This window comes from Chelonoidis abingdonii, chromosome 1 (genome assembly GCF_003597395.2).
Source record: "Chelonoidis abingdonii isolate Lonesome George chromosome 1, CheloAbing_2.0, whole genome shotgun sequence".
Taxonomy (NCBI): domain Eukaryota; kingdom Metazoa; phylum Chordata; order Testudines; family Testudinidae; genus Chelonoidis; species Chelonoidis abingdonii.
This window is the reverse complement of record NC_133769.1, coordinates 214,160,597-214,175,450: the sequence shown is the minus strand read 5'-3', so window position 1 is coordinate 214,175,450 and position 14,854 is coordinate 214,160,597. Positions and strand designations below refer to the sequence as shown.

Here is a 14,854-nt window from a genome sequence, read left to right as displayed (position 1 = left end):
ACTTCCCCATCCCTCTTCAGGGACTCTTCTCACAAGAGCCTTCTGCAAACAGAATTAGCCTTGTTGTTTTGTCTAAAAGCCACAGAAAAGGTTTCTCAAGAATACAGGGGAAGAGGCATCTAGTCCTGATATATCCTCATTCCAGAAAAGACAGGGTGTCTTCATCCTATCCTAGACCTGAGAATTCTGAAGTTTTATTTATTTATTTATGTATATACATACACACACACACACACCCCATCTCAGATTCAGAATGGTAACTATTGCCTCCATCATTCCATCCCTTCAGACTCAAGACTGATTCATTGTTTTCAGCTTACAGGATGTGTACTTCCACATAGGCACTTTCTGTGGGATAGGTGGATGGCTAAGCCTCACAGTGGAGACCATTCGTTATCAGTACAAAGTATTGCTGTTTGGACTCTCCATAGCACGCACAATATTCACAACATGTCTGCTGTTGTGGCATCCTATATGAGGAGAAGGTACATTCATATCTAATCTTACCTGGAATGATTGGCTGACCAAAGGTGGAAGAGCAGAAGAACATGGGGCCTGAAAGTACTTTCTCCCTTTTCACCCAGCTAGACCTCCTGGTGAACTAAAATTGTTCCGTACCCCATCACAAGTGAGCAATCACAGGAGCTGAGAGAGCCTCCTCACATCATTCCAAGGACAAGATCCTTTCTTTGCAATGACTACTGAATGGAATAAAATCAAATCAGGTCATGACGACAGTGCAGACCTGTCTGACTGTTTAAGCCAAATGTCAGCATGGCAATTATCTGACATCACTTGCTAGACTTCACCTGTGACCCTTAAAACTCTGAGGTCAGTCTGTTGCACAGTAAGACACCAGATGTTCCACCTCGAGTCATCTCAGAATGGAATTGGTAGCTACACCCCAAAAACGTGTGGAATAGCCTTTTCTGCTTTCCCTCCAACAGTGATGCTAATCTCAGACATATCAGAGACAGGTTGGGGTGATCACCTGGACCATCTGAGATGCAAGGCACCTGGTCCTAGGGTGACATGAAATTCTGCATAAAAAACAACACATCTGCAATGGTCTACATAAACACACCAGTGTGTGCTTATTACCCCCATCCCACGGAGTGATCATGTTATGAATGTTGTCAACAGCACAGGATAACCCCAATGGCTCTTCACCTCCCAGGAGCCAGCAACAGCCTAGAGGACTTCTTAAGCAGACAATCACTCACCAGTTATGAGTGGTCACTGCAGAGCTCCATCATCCAGCAGATGTCTCAAAGTGGGAGTGTCCCACAAAAGACCTGTTCACCACTAGGGAAAACACCAAATGTCCAACTTTTGCTCTTCGGGGATCTGTGGAACTGAAACCTCACTTATGCCTTTTCCCCAATTTTCCTAAAGTAATATGTAAGATCAGACGAGTCAAGGCCACAGTTATCTTCATGGCATCTTACTGGCTAAGGCAGTTTTGGGTGAGAAACCTGCAACAGATGTCCATTCAACCTCCCATCTCTCTGCCAGACATAGCTCAGAACAATGATCATACTCTGCATTTAGCCCCAAAGTGACCACATATGACAGCCTGGATGTTGGCTGGTTGAGAACTATTGACAGAGACTGCTCCTTTGAGATGCAGGAAATCCTTATACATAGTTGTAAGCAACATAAAAGAAGTACCAGTTCCACAAAATAGAAAAGATTCTCCGTATGAGTGGCCCAGCACAAGCCAGTCTCAGTAAAATCTTAGGTACCAAAGATCTTACCACATACTGCATTTAAAACATTCTGGCCTTTCATTTAGCTCTATCGTGGTCCACCTGGCACCGGTACACTTGTCTTTGATCTTCTCACAACCAACTGTATTGAAGATCCACAAAGACCTCTTATATATTTGGCCCAACTAAAGAACTAACTCTTGTGTGAGAGCATAATAGCCTCTTCCTAAATCTTACTGTGCTTCCCTTTTGGCTACTTTCAGGATGCACTCTGTACTATCTTACTTTAAAGATGGTCTTTCTGGTTCCCATCATCTTGGCTAGGAGAATCTGTGAGCTCTAGGTCTTTGTGGCTGAATCTCTCTACATGACATTTCACGGAGACATGGTCGTACTGAGACCTCATCCTATGTTCATCCTTAAGGTAGTCTCAGAATTCCACTCAAATCAAGTTAATTTGTTTTCCAAAAACCCATTCTACACCAGGGGAAAAACTGCAAACTTTGGACATTTCAAGTTCATTCGTCCACTGTGTGGATGGAACTAAACCTTCTTCAAGGTGATGTCAGTGTCGATCCCCCCAACTCTCCTCCATACTGACTTTTTCGGAGCCCTCAGCGTATGGGATTCTGAATTGATGAGGTAACTGAGGGACAATTGTGGACGCTCCGCCCTTTATGGCATTGTACAGGAATGTGAAGAAGCACAAGGTGCATGCCCAGCCCCTGCAAAAGGCTCCTATCTCACATGCATGAGGCGTATGCGCATCTATAGCAGGATCCACACTGATGACATCTCAAGCAACATTTACTGTAAGGTAAGCATCCTTTCTGAGATGTAACTATATTCTAGCATTACAATGGGTGGTAGATATTTATGGAAAGAATTTGTTTTAACTCTGTTGATTGAGAACTAATGATTAATGGGTTACACTTTATTGTTACAGCTATAATTGTCGTTATACTTTTTTGATATCTGATTACTCTGATTTCATATATCCAGGAGGTCAAGCATATAATTGAATTGTTACTTAACCCTTTTAGTCATCATTAATACATTACATTGTAATTACTCTGTTATACTTTTTAATGAACACACCTACTACAAAATCCTGTAATCAGAAGATTAACTTCTATAATTACAGTATCATTGAAGTGTAATTCCAGTCACTGTTTTATAATGTGTAACAATGAACAAATTTGAGGACTAAAATTTGACCCTTTGAGTGTTTTTTGGTTTGTTTGTTTGTTTGTTTTCTTGCAGGATTCACAATGCACTTAAAGGAATCCCAGATGACAGGGATGGGCTATTTGACACCATTCAGCGTTCTAAGAACCATTATCAGAAAAGAGCTTACCAGTGTATAAAGTGCATGGTAGCTCTTTTCAGCAACTGTCCTGTAGCCTACCAAATCTTACAGGTGATACCTTCCGTTCTGACTTCATGGTTGTTTTAGAATTCTAGACAGAAAGTAAGTCAAGCAAATTACAACAGAGTAAATTGCCCTCTTCCTCCAAGTAAAACTCATTTGAATATTTCTTTGTCAAAAGATCAGAAGAAGGAATTGGGAGGGAGGGATTCAGCTAAACTTGACAGTAATATACAGATTGTATTAATGCTTGTGTGGCAGCTGCTCCAAACCCACCAATGCTTCCTGTCACATTACCCTTCTGGGAAAAAAAATGTATGTACTCAGTAAAAATAACTTTTGTTTAAACCAGGGGCGGGCAAACTTTTTAGCCTGAGGGCCACATCAAGTTTCTAAAAAAATGTTTGGAGGGCTGGTTAGGAAAGGCTTTGTCTCCCCAAACAGCTAAGCCTGGCCTGGCTCCTGCCCCCTATCTGACACACACACACACCACACACACACACCCCTCTACCTCTGACCCGCCCCGCTCCTCTCATTCCTGACTGCCCCCCCCCGACCTTTACCCCATAACAACCACCCCTTCTCCCTGACTGTCCCCACAACCGCTGCCCCATCCAGCCCCCTCTCTCCTTCTTGACTGCTCCCCCAGGACCCCTGCCCAATCAACCTCTCTGTTCCCTGCCTTCTGACTGCTCTGCCCTCTATCCAAACCCCCCTGCTCCCTTACCACATTGCCTGGAGCACTGGTGGCTGGCAGTGGTACAGCCACGCTGCTCAGAACACCAGGACAGGCAGCCACACAACCTGGCTAGAGCCAGCCATGCCACTGTGTAGCACAGAGCACCGAGTCTGGCCGTGGCTCTGCAGCTGCACTGCCCAGCAAGAGCTCACCACCAAGAGCATTGCGCCAGCAGCACAGTGAGCTGAGGCCGTGGGGGAGGAGAAACAGCAGGGGAGGGGCCAGGGGCTGGCTAGCCTCCTGGGCCAGGAGCTCAGTAGTTGGGCAGGAGGGTCTCCTGGGCTGGATGTGGCCCACGGGCCACAATTTGCCCACCTCTGGTTTAAACCGTGAGCTAATGTGAAGATGGTAACCTGTTTCCCAATAGGTGGATGTTGTGGCAATAGAGAAGTGTTGGTGTTTGAAGAATAAAAAGGGGATTCTGAACTGTCAGTTTTCTATCTCTGCAGAGCAATGGAGATTTGAAGAGAAAATGGACCTGGGCAGTAGAATGGCTTGGAGATGAACTTGAGCGTAGGCCATATACTGGAAATCCACAATACACATATAATAATTGGTCTCCCCCAGTGCAGAGTAATGAAACATCAAATGGTTACTTCTTGGAAAGATCTCACAGTGCTAGAATGACCCTTGCAAAAGCTTGTGAACTCTGCCCAGAAGAGGTAAAGAATTAGACTTCAGAAAGTTAAATAAAATTACTGCTTTAAATGCTCAAAATCCTTTGTACCTTATCCAGTAGTAGCAACAGTGAGTTGGGCAGCAGATTGTTTCCAGTTTCTGCTGGTTTTAGAAGTAAGAAGTTCTGTAACTTCATTTGCTAGTATGAAACTGCCTAAAATTAACAATCATTTCCACTGACTGCCAGTTGTATAGTGCTGACGGTTTGTAGTAATCTTCTCTGATGTTACTTACTGTTTGTATTGGCATTAACTGATTCCAAAGTTGGAATACCTCTAATTGAACTAAAATGGTGAAATTCAGTTCTATGAAGAGATAAGGTGGTATCTGATAACTTATATCAAAAGTAAGACTTTTCTCTATGATATTGAGCAAGTTGCCACTTAATGTTGCTTGTTTAAAATGGGGGGAGGGAGAGGAGGAGCGTCGTGGTCTCCCAAGAACAGTGAGATTACAGTTTAAGGATGGGATTGGATTGGATTTGAAAAGTAATATTTTACTGTTTAATTTTTAGGAACCCGATGACCCAGATGCCCCAGATGAACATGAATCCTCCCCACCAGAAGATGCCCCATTGTATCCTCATTCACCCAGTTCCCAGTATCAACAGGTAAACAGTGTAGAGTTTCACTTTCCACTGAAGGATGTAAAGTCTAACTTTTTGTTTTAGTTTTCATGCTAACTCACACTGTAATAAATATTTAACTAGAAACACATTATAGTTCAAATCTCACTCTAAGTGATTATAAAGATGAACATTCAGCACCATTTACTAGAAGCAGTTTCTCCATCAGAATTTCACACAAAACTCAACATTTTATCGTAACAGATATTTATCATTTATACTAAAAGTACATATGCTGACTGCCATCCCCTAGCGAATGCATATTGGTTAGATTCAGCTGTGCTTCTTCCGGGTTTATCACCTGACTCTGTGAATTGCACCATTGACTTAAATGATAGAATCTAGCCTTACATTAGTAAATTGCTTTAGACTTTAGTAATTACCAGTATTTAAAAATGACTTTGTCCCATATATAATTTGTTCTGTGAACACTGATATCCAAGTTTAAAGTGCATATAAAATTTAAATTTGTTTCCTGGTTAAGTGACTATTTTGTTAGCATCTATTTAAACAGAAAGCTAGATTTGAAAGAAATCATACCTAGATTTATTGAGCTGGTAATAACTAAATTAGTAGGTCCCAGAGTTAACTACAGTTTTTATTATCCTACTTTTCTCCAAATCACTTATATATTCTGAATCTGCTAATTTAATTTCCTGTCAAGGGAGTGCACTAGCCAGGATGAAAGTGATGTAGACTTCTCCATCCCCTTGGAGTTAAGGCACAGCTTATCACAAAGACCGATTAATCCTTTACTTGTGTAATGTGTTCACTTTCTCACAACAGCTGGCATTTCTCACCCTGTAACACACACAACCCTTTTTTCTTAGTATTGCAATAATAGGTTTATTATAAGGTCAAATCTTGCAGTTCCCTGAAGTATCATGGACAGACAGCGTTTTACAATTGACAGTTGTATAGGTGTATTTTTAATCAAAAATTGTACTTGTTAGCATCTGAAGAAAATAACTGTTCAGATTTTAGTTACCTCTGTGAAAATTATTCTTAGCGTTGTGACAAAGTTCCTCCTCTACCTTGATGGGTCCTGCGCTTATTGGCAGATTTGCTCACCTCAGTGATCTTCCCCACAGTCTGGCTCAACTCCTCCTGAGTCTGATCAGGAGTTGGGAGGTTTGGGGGGAACCCGGGCCCGCCCTCTACTCCGGGTTCCAGCCCCGGGCCCTGTGGATTGCAGCTGTCTATAGTGCCTCCTGTAACAGCTGCATGACAGCTACAACTCCCTGGGCTACTTCCCCATGGCCTCCTCCAAACACCTTCTTTATCCTCACCACAGGACCTTCCTCCTGGTGTCTGATAATGCTTGTACTCCTCAGTCCTCCAGCAGCACACCTTCCTCTCCTCCTCTGGCTCCCCCCTGCCTGACTGGAGTGAGCTCCTTTTTAAACCCAGGTGCCCTGATTAGCCTGCCTTGATTGGCTGCAGGTGTTCTAATCAGCTTGTCTGCCTGAATTGGTTCTAGTAGGTTCCTGATTACTCTAGTGCAGCCCCTGCTCTGGTCACTCAGGGAACAGAAAACTACTCAGCCAGTGACCAGTATATTTGCCCTCTACCAGACTCCTGTACCCCACTGGCCTGGGTCTGTCACAGCGGGCAAAACCTAATATATATTTACACAATTATAGCTGATTTCTTTTATTGTGTTTATTTTTTAAATTTTTCTCCCATACAATTTTATCTTTTGGTAGAACTATAAATACATTTTAATGTAAACTGTACACATCACATAGGCAGCATTCCATTCATCCTCTTTTTTTGCTTTGTTTTGCATGTAATCGTCTGCAACTTAAAATCTGTATTTACTAATTTTTCACTATAGCTTAATCTTTGCAATTTCAATTCAGAATTTTTTTTATCTTCAGCATAATTTTGTTTAAAAGATAAGGGCAGGACACTTCACAGTAATGAATAAACATCTTGAAATATGTATTACTAATTAACCAGTTCACTATGCTTTGGGGTATTTTTTTTTCCAGTGGTGTATGTTCAAAGAGGGGGGGAGGGTCACTACAATTGCTTAGAAAAAATTTCACAAGCATAACATCTCCTTAAAATGTTTTATTCTATTTTACAGAATAACCATGTGCATGGACAGCCATATACAGGCCCAGCAGCACATCATATGAACAACCCTCAACGAACTGGCCAACGAGCACAAGAAAATTATGAAGGCAGTGAAGAAGTTTCCCCGCCTCAGACAAAAGATTAGTTAAATGCACATAATCAATTAACTTGCTCCATCAAGACTGTGCACCCAGGCCTTACAGTCCAACCTTTCTCTGTGCCTGGCTAATATTTAAAACTAGAAAAACTATTCCTAATCAACATGGAGTGGAGAGTCTATTCACTGTCTTATCTGCAGAAATTTGCTGTCAATATATAACCTGCCTGCAGTGGAAAGTGTATAGTGTTTTGTAATAAATGGCCTGATGCTAATGTGTAAATGGCAAAGGTGTATATAGTATATTAATGTTTGACTGTTAATTCTTAAGCAAGAAACATTTTTTTGTCTTGATGAGACTCACAGATCTACGAAAACAAAAAGTAACTTCTTGATATATCTGCTGCGCTCTGCAACCAGTGTTGCCTGCCTAATGGCAGTTGGATCAACTCCTTTATGAAAAAGCCTATCCATGTCAACCATAAAAATAGTTTCATGTTAATTCTTTGCCACTGGAGTCGATTTTACTATGAGCAACGTAGTGGCTGGTAACCTTTTAATTATTTGGTTGATGTGGAAAATTGGTGATGTAACATTGTTTCTAGATCTTTTTTCATTCTGGTATTAGGTTAATCACTTTGAAGCTATAGTTATGCTGTAACATTTAGCATGGCTTCACACCAGGTTAGTGTAGCCAATCGGGGAGGGGAAAAACCAACCATGACAGTAGTTGTCCCAAAGTGACAACTGTATTGCTCAAGAGCTTTTTCTTCTTACACCTAGACTACAAAATGGGAGAGGGAGGGAAATGTGACAAACAAGTGGTTTTCAGTTGCATATATGTTCCTCACATCTAATGTTGAACAGTTCTGTCTCTGGGTGGGATAAAAACACTTAGTTTTCAGTAATAGGAATTTAAAAGATTTAAAACAAATATGCAAAAATTTTGCTATGCCAGGATGCCTGGAGCATAATAGACTGTATTTGGTGTGCTTGTTTTGTTTCTTTGGTAGAGCTTATTAGATAAACTACTAACACTTTCCTTCTACTGCATCCCAGTGAAGTGGAAGTCAACAAAATCACACAGTACTTGTGAGTGCCACTGCACCAAGTTAACTTGCTGGTTTTCCGCTCATTCACATTTCTACTTGAAAGCAAGAATTGTCTTAGCTCTTTAACCATTATACAAGAAATCTTAACTTTAGACGCAGGGTTTAATTATAAAAGAAACTACTGGTTAGTCACATACAATTCTAAGGTATCTCTAGTCTGGAATAAACATTTGTTTAAAGACTTCAAGAAACGCATCAGTAAATACTGTATTTAAATGAAAATTGGTAACTTGAATGTGTGTAATTTTTTGCAACCTGTCTAAAAACCAAATACCCCTGCAAAACAGATACAGCCCACCCTATACTATTTAAATATTTTGCTGTTTTATTTTATAGAAATTATTTTGCTGAATTCACAAATAGAATTTGATTTAAGAAGAATATTTTGTCCTGTGGTGTGTGGTTTTTTTTTTTGTTTTATTTTTTAATTGACTGCACAGAAAGTTTAATTCTGTGCAGTGGCACTATGCTGAATTCTGGAACTACAATCACATTGAGATTTTTGTGCACAGAAAAATTTGGCCCTTGGCTAAGAATAAAAAATTAGGACAATTACCCTGTAAAAGTTTCTTAATGTGATTTATCTTGTATTTTTTGTATGTTTTATATATATACATGTATATATTTAATGAGCACATGCTTGATGGTGTTTTTTATAATTAAGTTAATAGAAACAAAGCTGCTTAATCAAACAGAAGGTCTATAGTGTTGAAATGAACAAAAAAATAATCACAAGTGCATTCTTATGCATGTAGTGTAATATAAGAGAGGGATATAGAGATGAATTCATTTGATTTTTTTTTTAATATTCTATGTAGCAATCATCACTTTTGTGCTTCCATGTGTTCTTTAGTGGTCAAAAACTTAATTCAGTTTTTCATGGTTTTTTAATAATACCATTTTACCTGAACTTGTTAAATATGGGAAACGTTTTCCCACATGTTTTGGGGGGGTTACTTACTGGAAGTTATAACTCAAAATATTAGCCTTCTTATTAGAGCTGAAATAGTTCATATTTATTTGGACCAGTAATTATTGTTAAACACGCTATCTCAGAGATGATTGTATATTTTTTTTCTATTTAGATAAAAACGTAATGTGCTAGTTCAGCCTTGCCAAATGTGATTAATTTTAACAATGCAACGATTGTAGAGACATGTAAAAACTTGAGATTTTTGAAGGTTGTAATTTTTTCCCCTTTCCCCTGAATTGGGGAATCATGACTGGTAGCAATTAATTTTCAGATGGCAAGTTGAGGTTATCCTGCATTTGCCACTTTGAAGAAAACTAGCCTATGTTGTTGTTTTGCTTTTCAAAATAGATAGCTACAGCAAAAAGTGTGATGGGAAGAAAATCATTTCTTCACTCTGGGCAAAATAGTTTTAAATTATATTAATTTAAGTAACAAATGTTGTACTTGCAAAAAGTTTAATATGCATGTTACTGTTGCAGCAATATGGCAGTGGTCATTTTCAGGCTATATCCAATACCTCAGTATTGATATGGCACACATCCTCAAAGTGCCTAGAAGTTTAATTTCCCCTTCACTAATTTCTGGATGATATTTTCCGTTTAGAACAGTTAGTGGGGAATCTCTGGTCTTCCATAAAATAAGAACCAATAAATAATAAAACAATTTCTTTTTCCTGGCAATTTGACATTTAAATGCATACAAATTGAACATTCATAGGTAATGTTATGTGGTGGTAATGTGTGGTTAAAGTGTATGTATAAAAAACTGCATTTTACCCAACAGAAGTTCTCCCTCTGTGTATTTAGATTAATTCCTGGTACCATCAGTGACTAAATTAAATTTTTACTGTTACTGCAGGGTCAACACAGGTGTGTGTGTGACTGGAAGGCTATTCCTCCTTATGCATCAATAAGAGTGTTAAATTCTAATTACAGAGCTTATTAAGTACCCCTGTGTAAACCCATTGAAGAAAATGAGGTTTCACAGAGATCAGTGAGGGCATAATTTGACCTGCAGGATTTGTATTACTGATGGTGATGCACAAGAAGGAAAGCCACCCAGCTTGACTTTGAGATTCTTAAATAGCTTGCAGGACTGGCAGTTAGGAGGGGAAATAAATACTTTTGTTCATAAGCTAGTATGTTTTGTTGTGGAAACTGAGACACAAACATGCAGTCCCGCAATGCCATTTTTGTGGGGTCACTTATCAGAGTGAAACTGAACATTTAAGAGGCGAAACCAGTTAAGGAAAGTGAGTTGAGGTTTCTACTGTATGCTTTTTCAATCGTTCTCTTCTGCCTAGTGTACATGTTTCAGCATATATGCTGAGGAAGAGTAGTTACTCTTCCAAAACCCTCCAAATAACACTTTACACTCATAGCAAATCAGATTTGCTACTCTGCCAAAGCTAAATTGGCTGAAACTAGTCCACTGTAGCAACTTAATTTATTTAGGTTTTGCTTTTTTTTTTTATATGCTTTTTAATTGGTTTTCCTAGCTCTCAAAATCCTTGGCCAGCAATAAGCATGCTGGTAAAATGATCCGAAATATATGGATGTTTTTTCTTTTTTTATATAATTCCTATTAAAATAATTTTTAACACCTAAGTGTTGCAGTAAAGTTTGCAATGCTGGCATTGCATTGTTGGAAACAAATTAGAAAAATGTTATGATTTAAAGTTTTGTAATTGTATAAATAAAGGGAGAAGTGTGATATTAGGAAAGGGTCAGAAGAGTAGTTGGGTAGCTATGTATTTTTGATTGCAGTAAAACCTTGCTAGCCCACACTTTGGTAAACTGCAAACCCACATTGAAAGTATATTTCCTTTATTGCTATTTACCAAGTCTGCTGGAAATGGAGTCACTATCTTAGACCTCGCATTTCCCTTGGGGCAATGTGGGAGTTCCATGTCAGCACTGTGTAGTGCCCTGAAACAGAGCGCACATGTAACTGTGCTTTTCATCCTCCCAGCTCCCCTTTTCTCAGGCTCTTGCTGTGCCCACAGTCACAGAAATGACCAGCCTTTTATCTGGAGCAAGACACAGAGGTCTTTAGAAAAATCACCATCTTGTGAATAGTCCATGCTTCACTAAGATCTGTGTAGAAAGAAAGTGAAAGTAAATGAGACTCTTGCAAGTTCTGAGCTTGGGGGGGGAGAGAGACCCCAATTCTCTCTTCCCTTCCCCCCCCAGCTTCTCTTTGTTCTCACAAGTAATCTGAATGCTTCAGGGAAGCAAAGAGATGGCAGCAGAGATGGCCTCCTAAAGGTCTCCATTCCTTACTGTAGATGAGCATCTCTGTTCCACTTCCAACAAAAATCATCGGGTATGGAACAGCTGCCATATGAGGAGAGATTAATAAGACTGGGACTTTTCAGCTTGGAAAAGAGATGACTAAGGAGGAGTATGATAGAGGTCTATAAAATCATCACTGGTGTGGAGAAAGTAAATAAGTGTTGTTTACTCCTTCTCATAACACAAGAACTAGGGGTCATCAAATGAAATTAATAGGTAGCAGGTTTAAAACAAAAAGGAAATATTTTTTCATACAACACGCAGTCAACCTGTGGAACTCCTTGCCAGAAGATGTTCCAAAGGCCAGGATCATAATGGCGTTCACAAAAGAACTAGGTAAATTCATGGAGAATAGGTCCATCAATGGCTCTTAGCCAGGATGGGCAGGGATAATGTCCCTAGCCTCTGTTTGCCAGAAGTTGGGAATGGGCAACGGGATGGATCACTTATGTTGTCTTTGTGCAGACAAAGTGGGACCACTATGTAGCTGCTGCAGCAGCTTTACTAGTGGCAAGGAGGAGCACAATAAATGCCCTAGCCCTGCTTCAGGACGTTTTTGGCCCTCTCCCCAAGGCTGGTGGGGACTGCTGTGACTAAATTTCACTAATCTTCACTGAGCCTCCACGTTAATAAGGACTAGCAAAATTATCTACTGTGCAATAAGGGCTTTAATCCACAGTAATTGCCACTGTCTGTTTTTATACAATCTTAACTTTAAAGAAAGTTAGTACTCAAAATGTCAGGTGTGTTTGTTTCTAACTATTAAACTCTCTTCCTGACTCTCACATTTAAAACATCAAGTAGCCATTATTTTTCTTTCCCTTGAGACGTTGTTCAGTACTGGCTCTGCAGCAGCAATTTAGAGGTGATACTTAGAATTGTGCTGACATAAATGCTAGTGCTTTAAAATATGTGTGGTGTGCTGTGAAGGACCTGCGGGTGACCTAGTTCCTGTCCCAAGGACGCTAGAGTCAAGGGTCTCAATCTTGCCATCTGATCTGCCTGAGTGGACCCCTGTGCCCATTAGATCCCTATGGACTTTAACTGGACTTGCATAAATTCCTCTGAGAGGAGTTCTGTTTAAATCCGTTGGGCTTTTCAGGGATCTGCCCACATGAATTAGATTGCTGGATTTGTGGCCTAAACCAAAATCCACATCCAGAGCAACTGTATTTAAATGTAGGTGGGGGAATAGTATCAAAAGAAGAACAGACTTAACTCTTGGGAAGAAAAACTTTCCTGAATAAGGTCTAATTTTCTGCCAAATTTTAAGTATCCAAATTATATTTTCAACTTTAGAATTCAAACTGCTTAGTAACTATAAGCCACTTTTTGATAGAAACTAAATGAACTTCTAGACTAACTAGTGATAAGTAGAGCTTTAGCATAGAAAATCACTGTCACAATTGAACAAAATCTCTCAAAATACTGTGCTAACTAAATCCATTTTTAGTCTGAATGAATGGTGAGTCATGAAAACGGAAATAGAGCTAAGTAGGTAAGTCTTAAATCTTACCCAAAATCTCCATGTCATATAACAATAAAATTTGGTGAAAGAAAATAAGGTCATTCAGTCCATCTCCCTGTTGATGTAGGATTGTTCCTTATTACATATCTATTAATGATTTGTCCAGTCTAGTTTTAAAAGTCCCAAGCAATGGGGCTTCTATCACTTCCCTTGGAAGACAGAAATCTTTCTGTGATTATTGTAATTTTTCCCTCTCTTAAAGTAATTCTATTACTCCTAGTAACATCCTTTGTACTGTGATAAGTCTGTTCTCATATTTGCACCTTTAGAACATTTTGTACACTTATATCCCCTTTAGTCACCAGTTAAGTTGTATGTATTTAATGCATTTAATCTTTCCTTGTAAATCAGATCCTCCAGCCTCCATGATCATTTTTGTTGGTCTTCTCTGGACTCTCTGTGATGGTTTTCTCGTAATGAGGAGTCTAGAACTGAATTTGTACTTCCAGGTATGGTTACGCTTGAGCCATATAGAGTTTTTATTTTCTGTGATGCCTCTGTGTATGCAGCACAAAATTGTCTTCGCCTTTTTTGCTGCTTTATTCCATTGAAAGAAATCGTGTTAAATTTTTGTCCATCTCTTCTAAATCTCTTTAGCATTACTGCTTGCTACGTTTATTCTCTTCTTATTTTGAAGACAAATACATTTGCTCTTGTCAAATCATCTGGTTTCCTAGTTTCCCATGATTTTCCAATAGTATTTTTCAGGCATAGTACATTTATTTAGGTATTTTCATATCCCTGGAATACATGTCTGGACTGACTGATTTGTAGATTTATGAATTTCTAATTATTTGTTTATCTGCTGTTTATCAGTAGCTATTTTAGGTGATCTGGAAAATGGTCATTTTTCTAACTCTTAGAATTTGTCTCATTTACAGTGAACTAGACGCTTCTTACACTGGTGATTATAACAATCTCTTCTTACTGGATCTCACTATATTTTTTAATATCTCAAAAATTGCTTGTTTGGAATCTAATATCTTAGTGCTACTACACGCTATGTTAAATTTAAGTAGTTCATGGATCCAAGCTTCCTTTTTTCATTCTTAAGCAATTCCTGTCTCTTGGAAAGTAGATCCATGATGGCTTACTAGTTCTCCACTTTTTTTTTTGAATCATAAAACTTGTCTGTAACTTAAGACCCTCTTGCTGTGTTTGGCTGTATTTAAAAAATTTGAGGGAAGCTTCAGAGTCCTTACCTTTTTTTAAAGCAAATTCCGAAGCCTGGGATTATCCAGGCTAACTGCAAAGGCAGGAGCAGAACCTATTTCATTAACTGATCATAAAAAATCTAACTTTCAGGCAATTAACTGGGGAGGGAGGGACAGAAGTTGGGCAGGGAAAAGTGGTGGTACTCTTCCACACATGCTTATGTTACCAGTTCCCAAGAGACCATTCTCACCTCACTGAACCTGTGTCTGACACCTCCTCTTATATTAGCCCTGTGTCCTCAAAGCTCGCTCAGCCACCATTTTCCCATCTAAGCAGGAATTCCTATGTATCCCATAAGCTTCTCCTAAACTGATAGGAAAAAGCTCCACTGAATGGTGTGTTAGGCATTCTCCTCTCCCCAGGTCTTCATAGAGGTATCCTCAAGCCACCACACAGCTGCTTGATATGGCTTCCTCCTGTGGTTTGCACCCCA

General features: G+C 39.4%; 1 protein-coding gene across 4 annotated transcripts in view; it reads left to right on the top strand.

The window, feature by feature from the left end:
• USP9X (ubiquitin specific peptidase 9 X-linked) overlaps positions 1-9,044 on the top strand; it is a 211,555-nt gene extending 202,511 nt beyond the window's left edge. For all 4 annotated transcript variants that reach the window (XM_032795781.2, XM_032795782.2, XM_032795784.2 and 1 more), the window contains 4 exons: positions 2,973-3,129; positions 4,267-4,479; positions 5,010-5,105; positions 7,213-9,044. In XM_032795781.2, coding sequence (XP_032651672.1) covers positions 2,973-3,129; positions 4,267-4,479; positions 5,010-5,105; positions 7,213-7,347 — 601 coding nt within the window. In that variant the 3' untranslated portion in view covers positions 7,348-9,044. The remainder of the gene's footprint in view (positions 1-2,972; positions 3,130-4,266; positions 4,480-5,009; positions 5,106-7,212) is intronic.
• Positions 9,045-14,854: the final 5,810 nt, after the last annotated feature.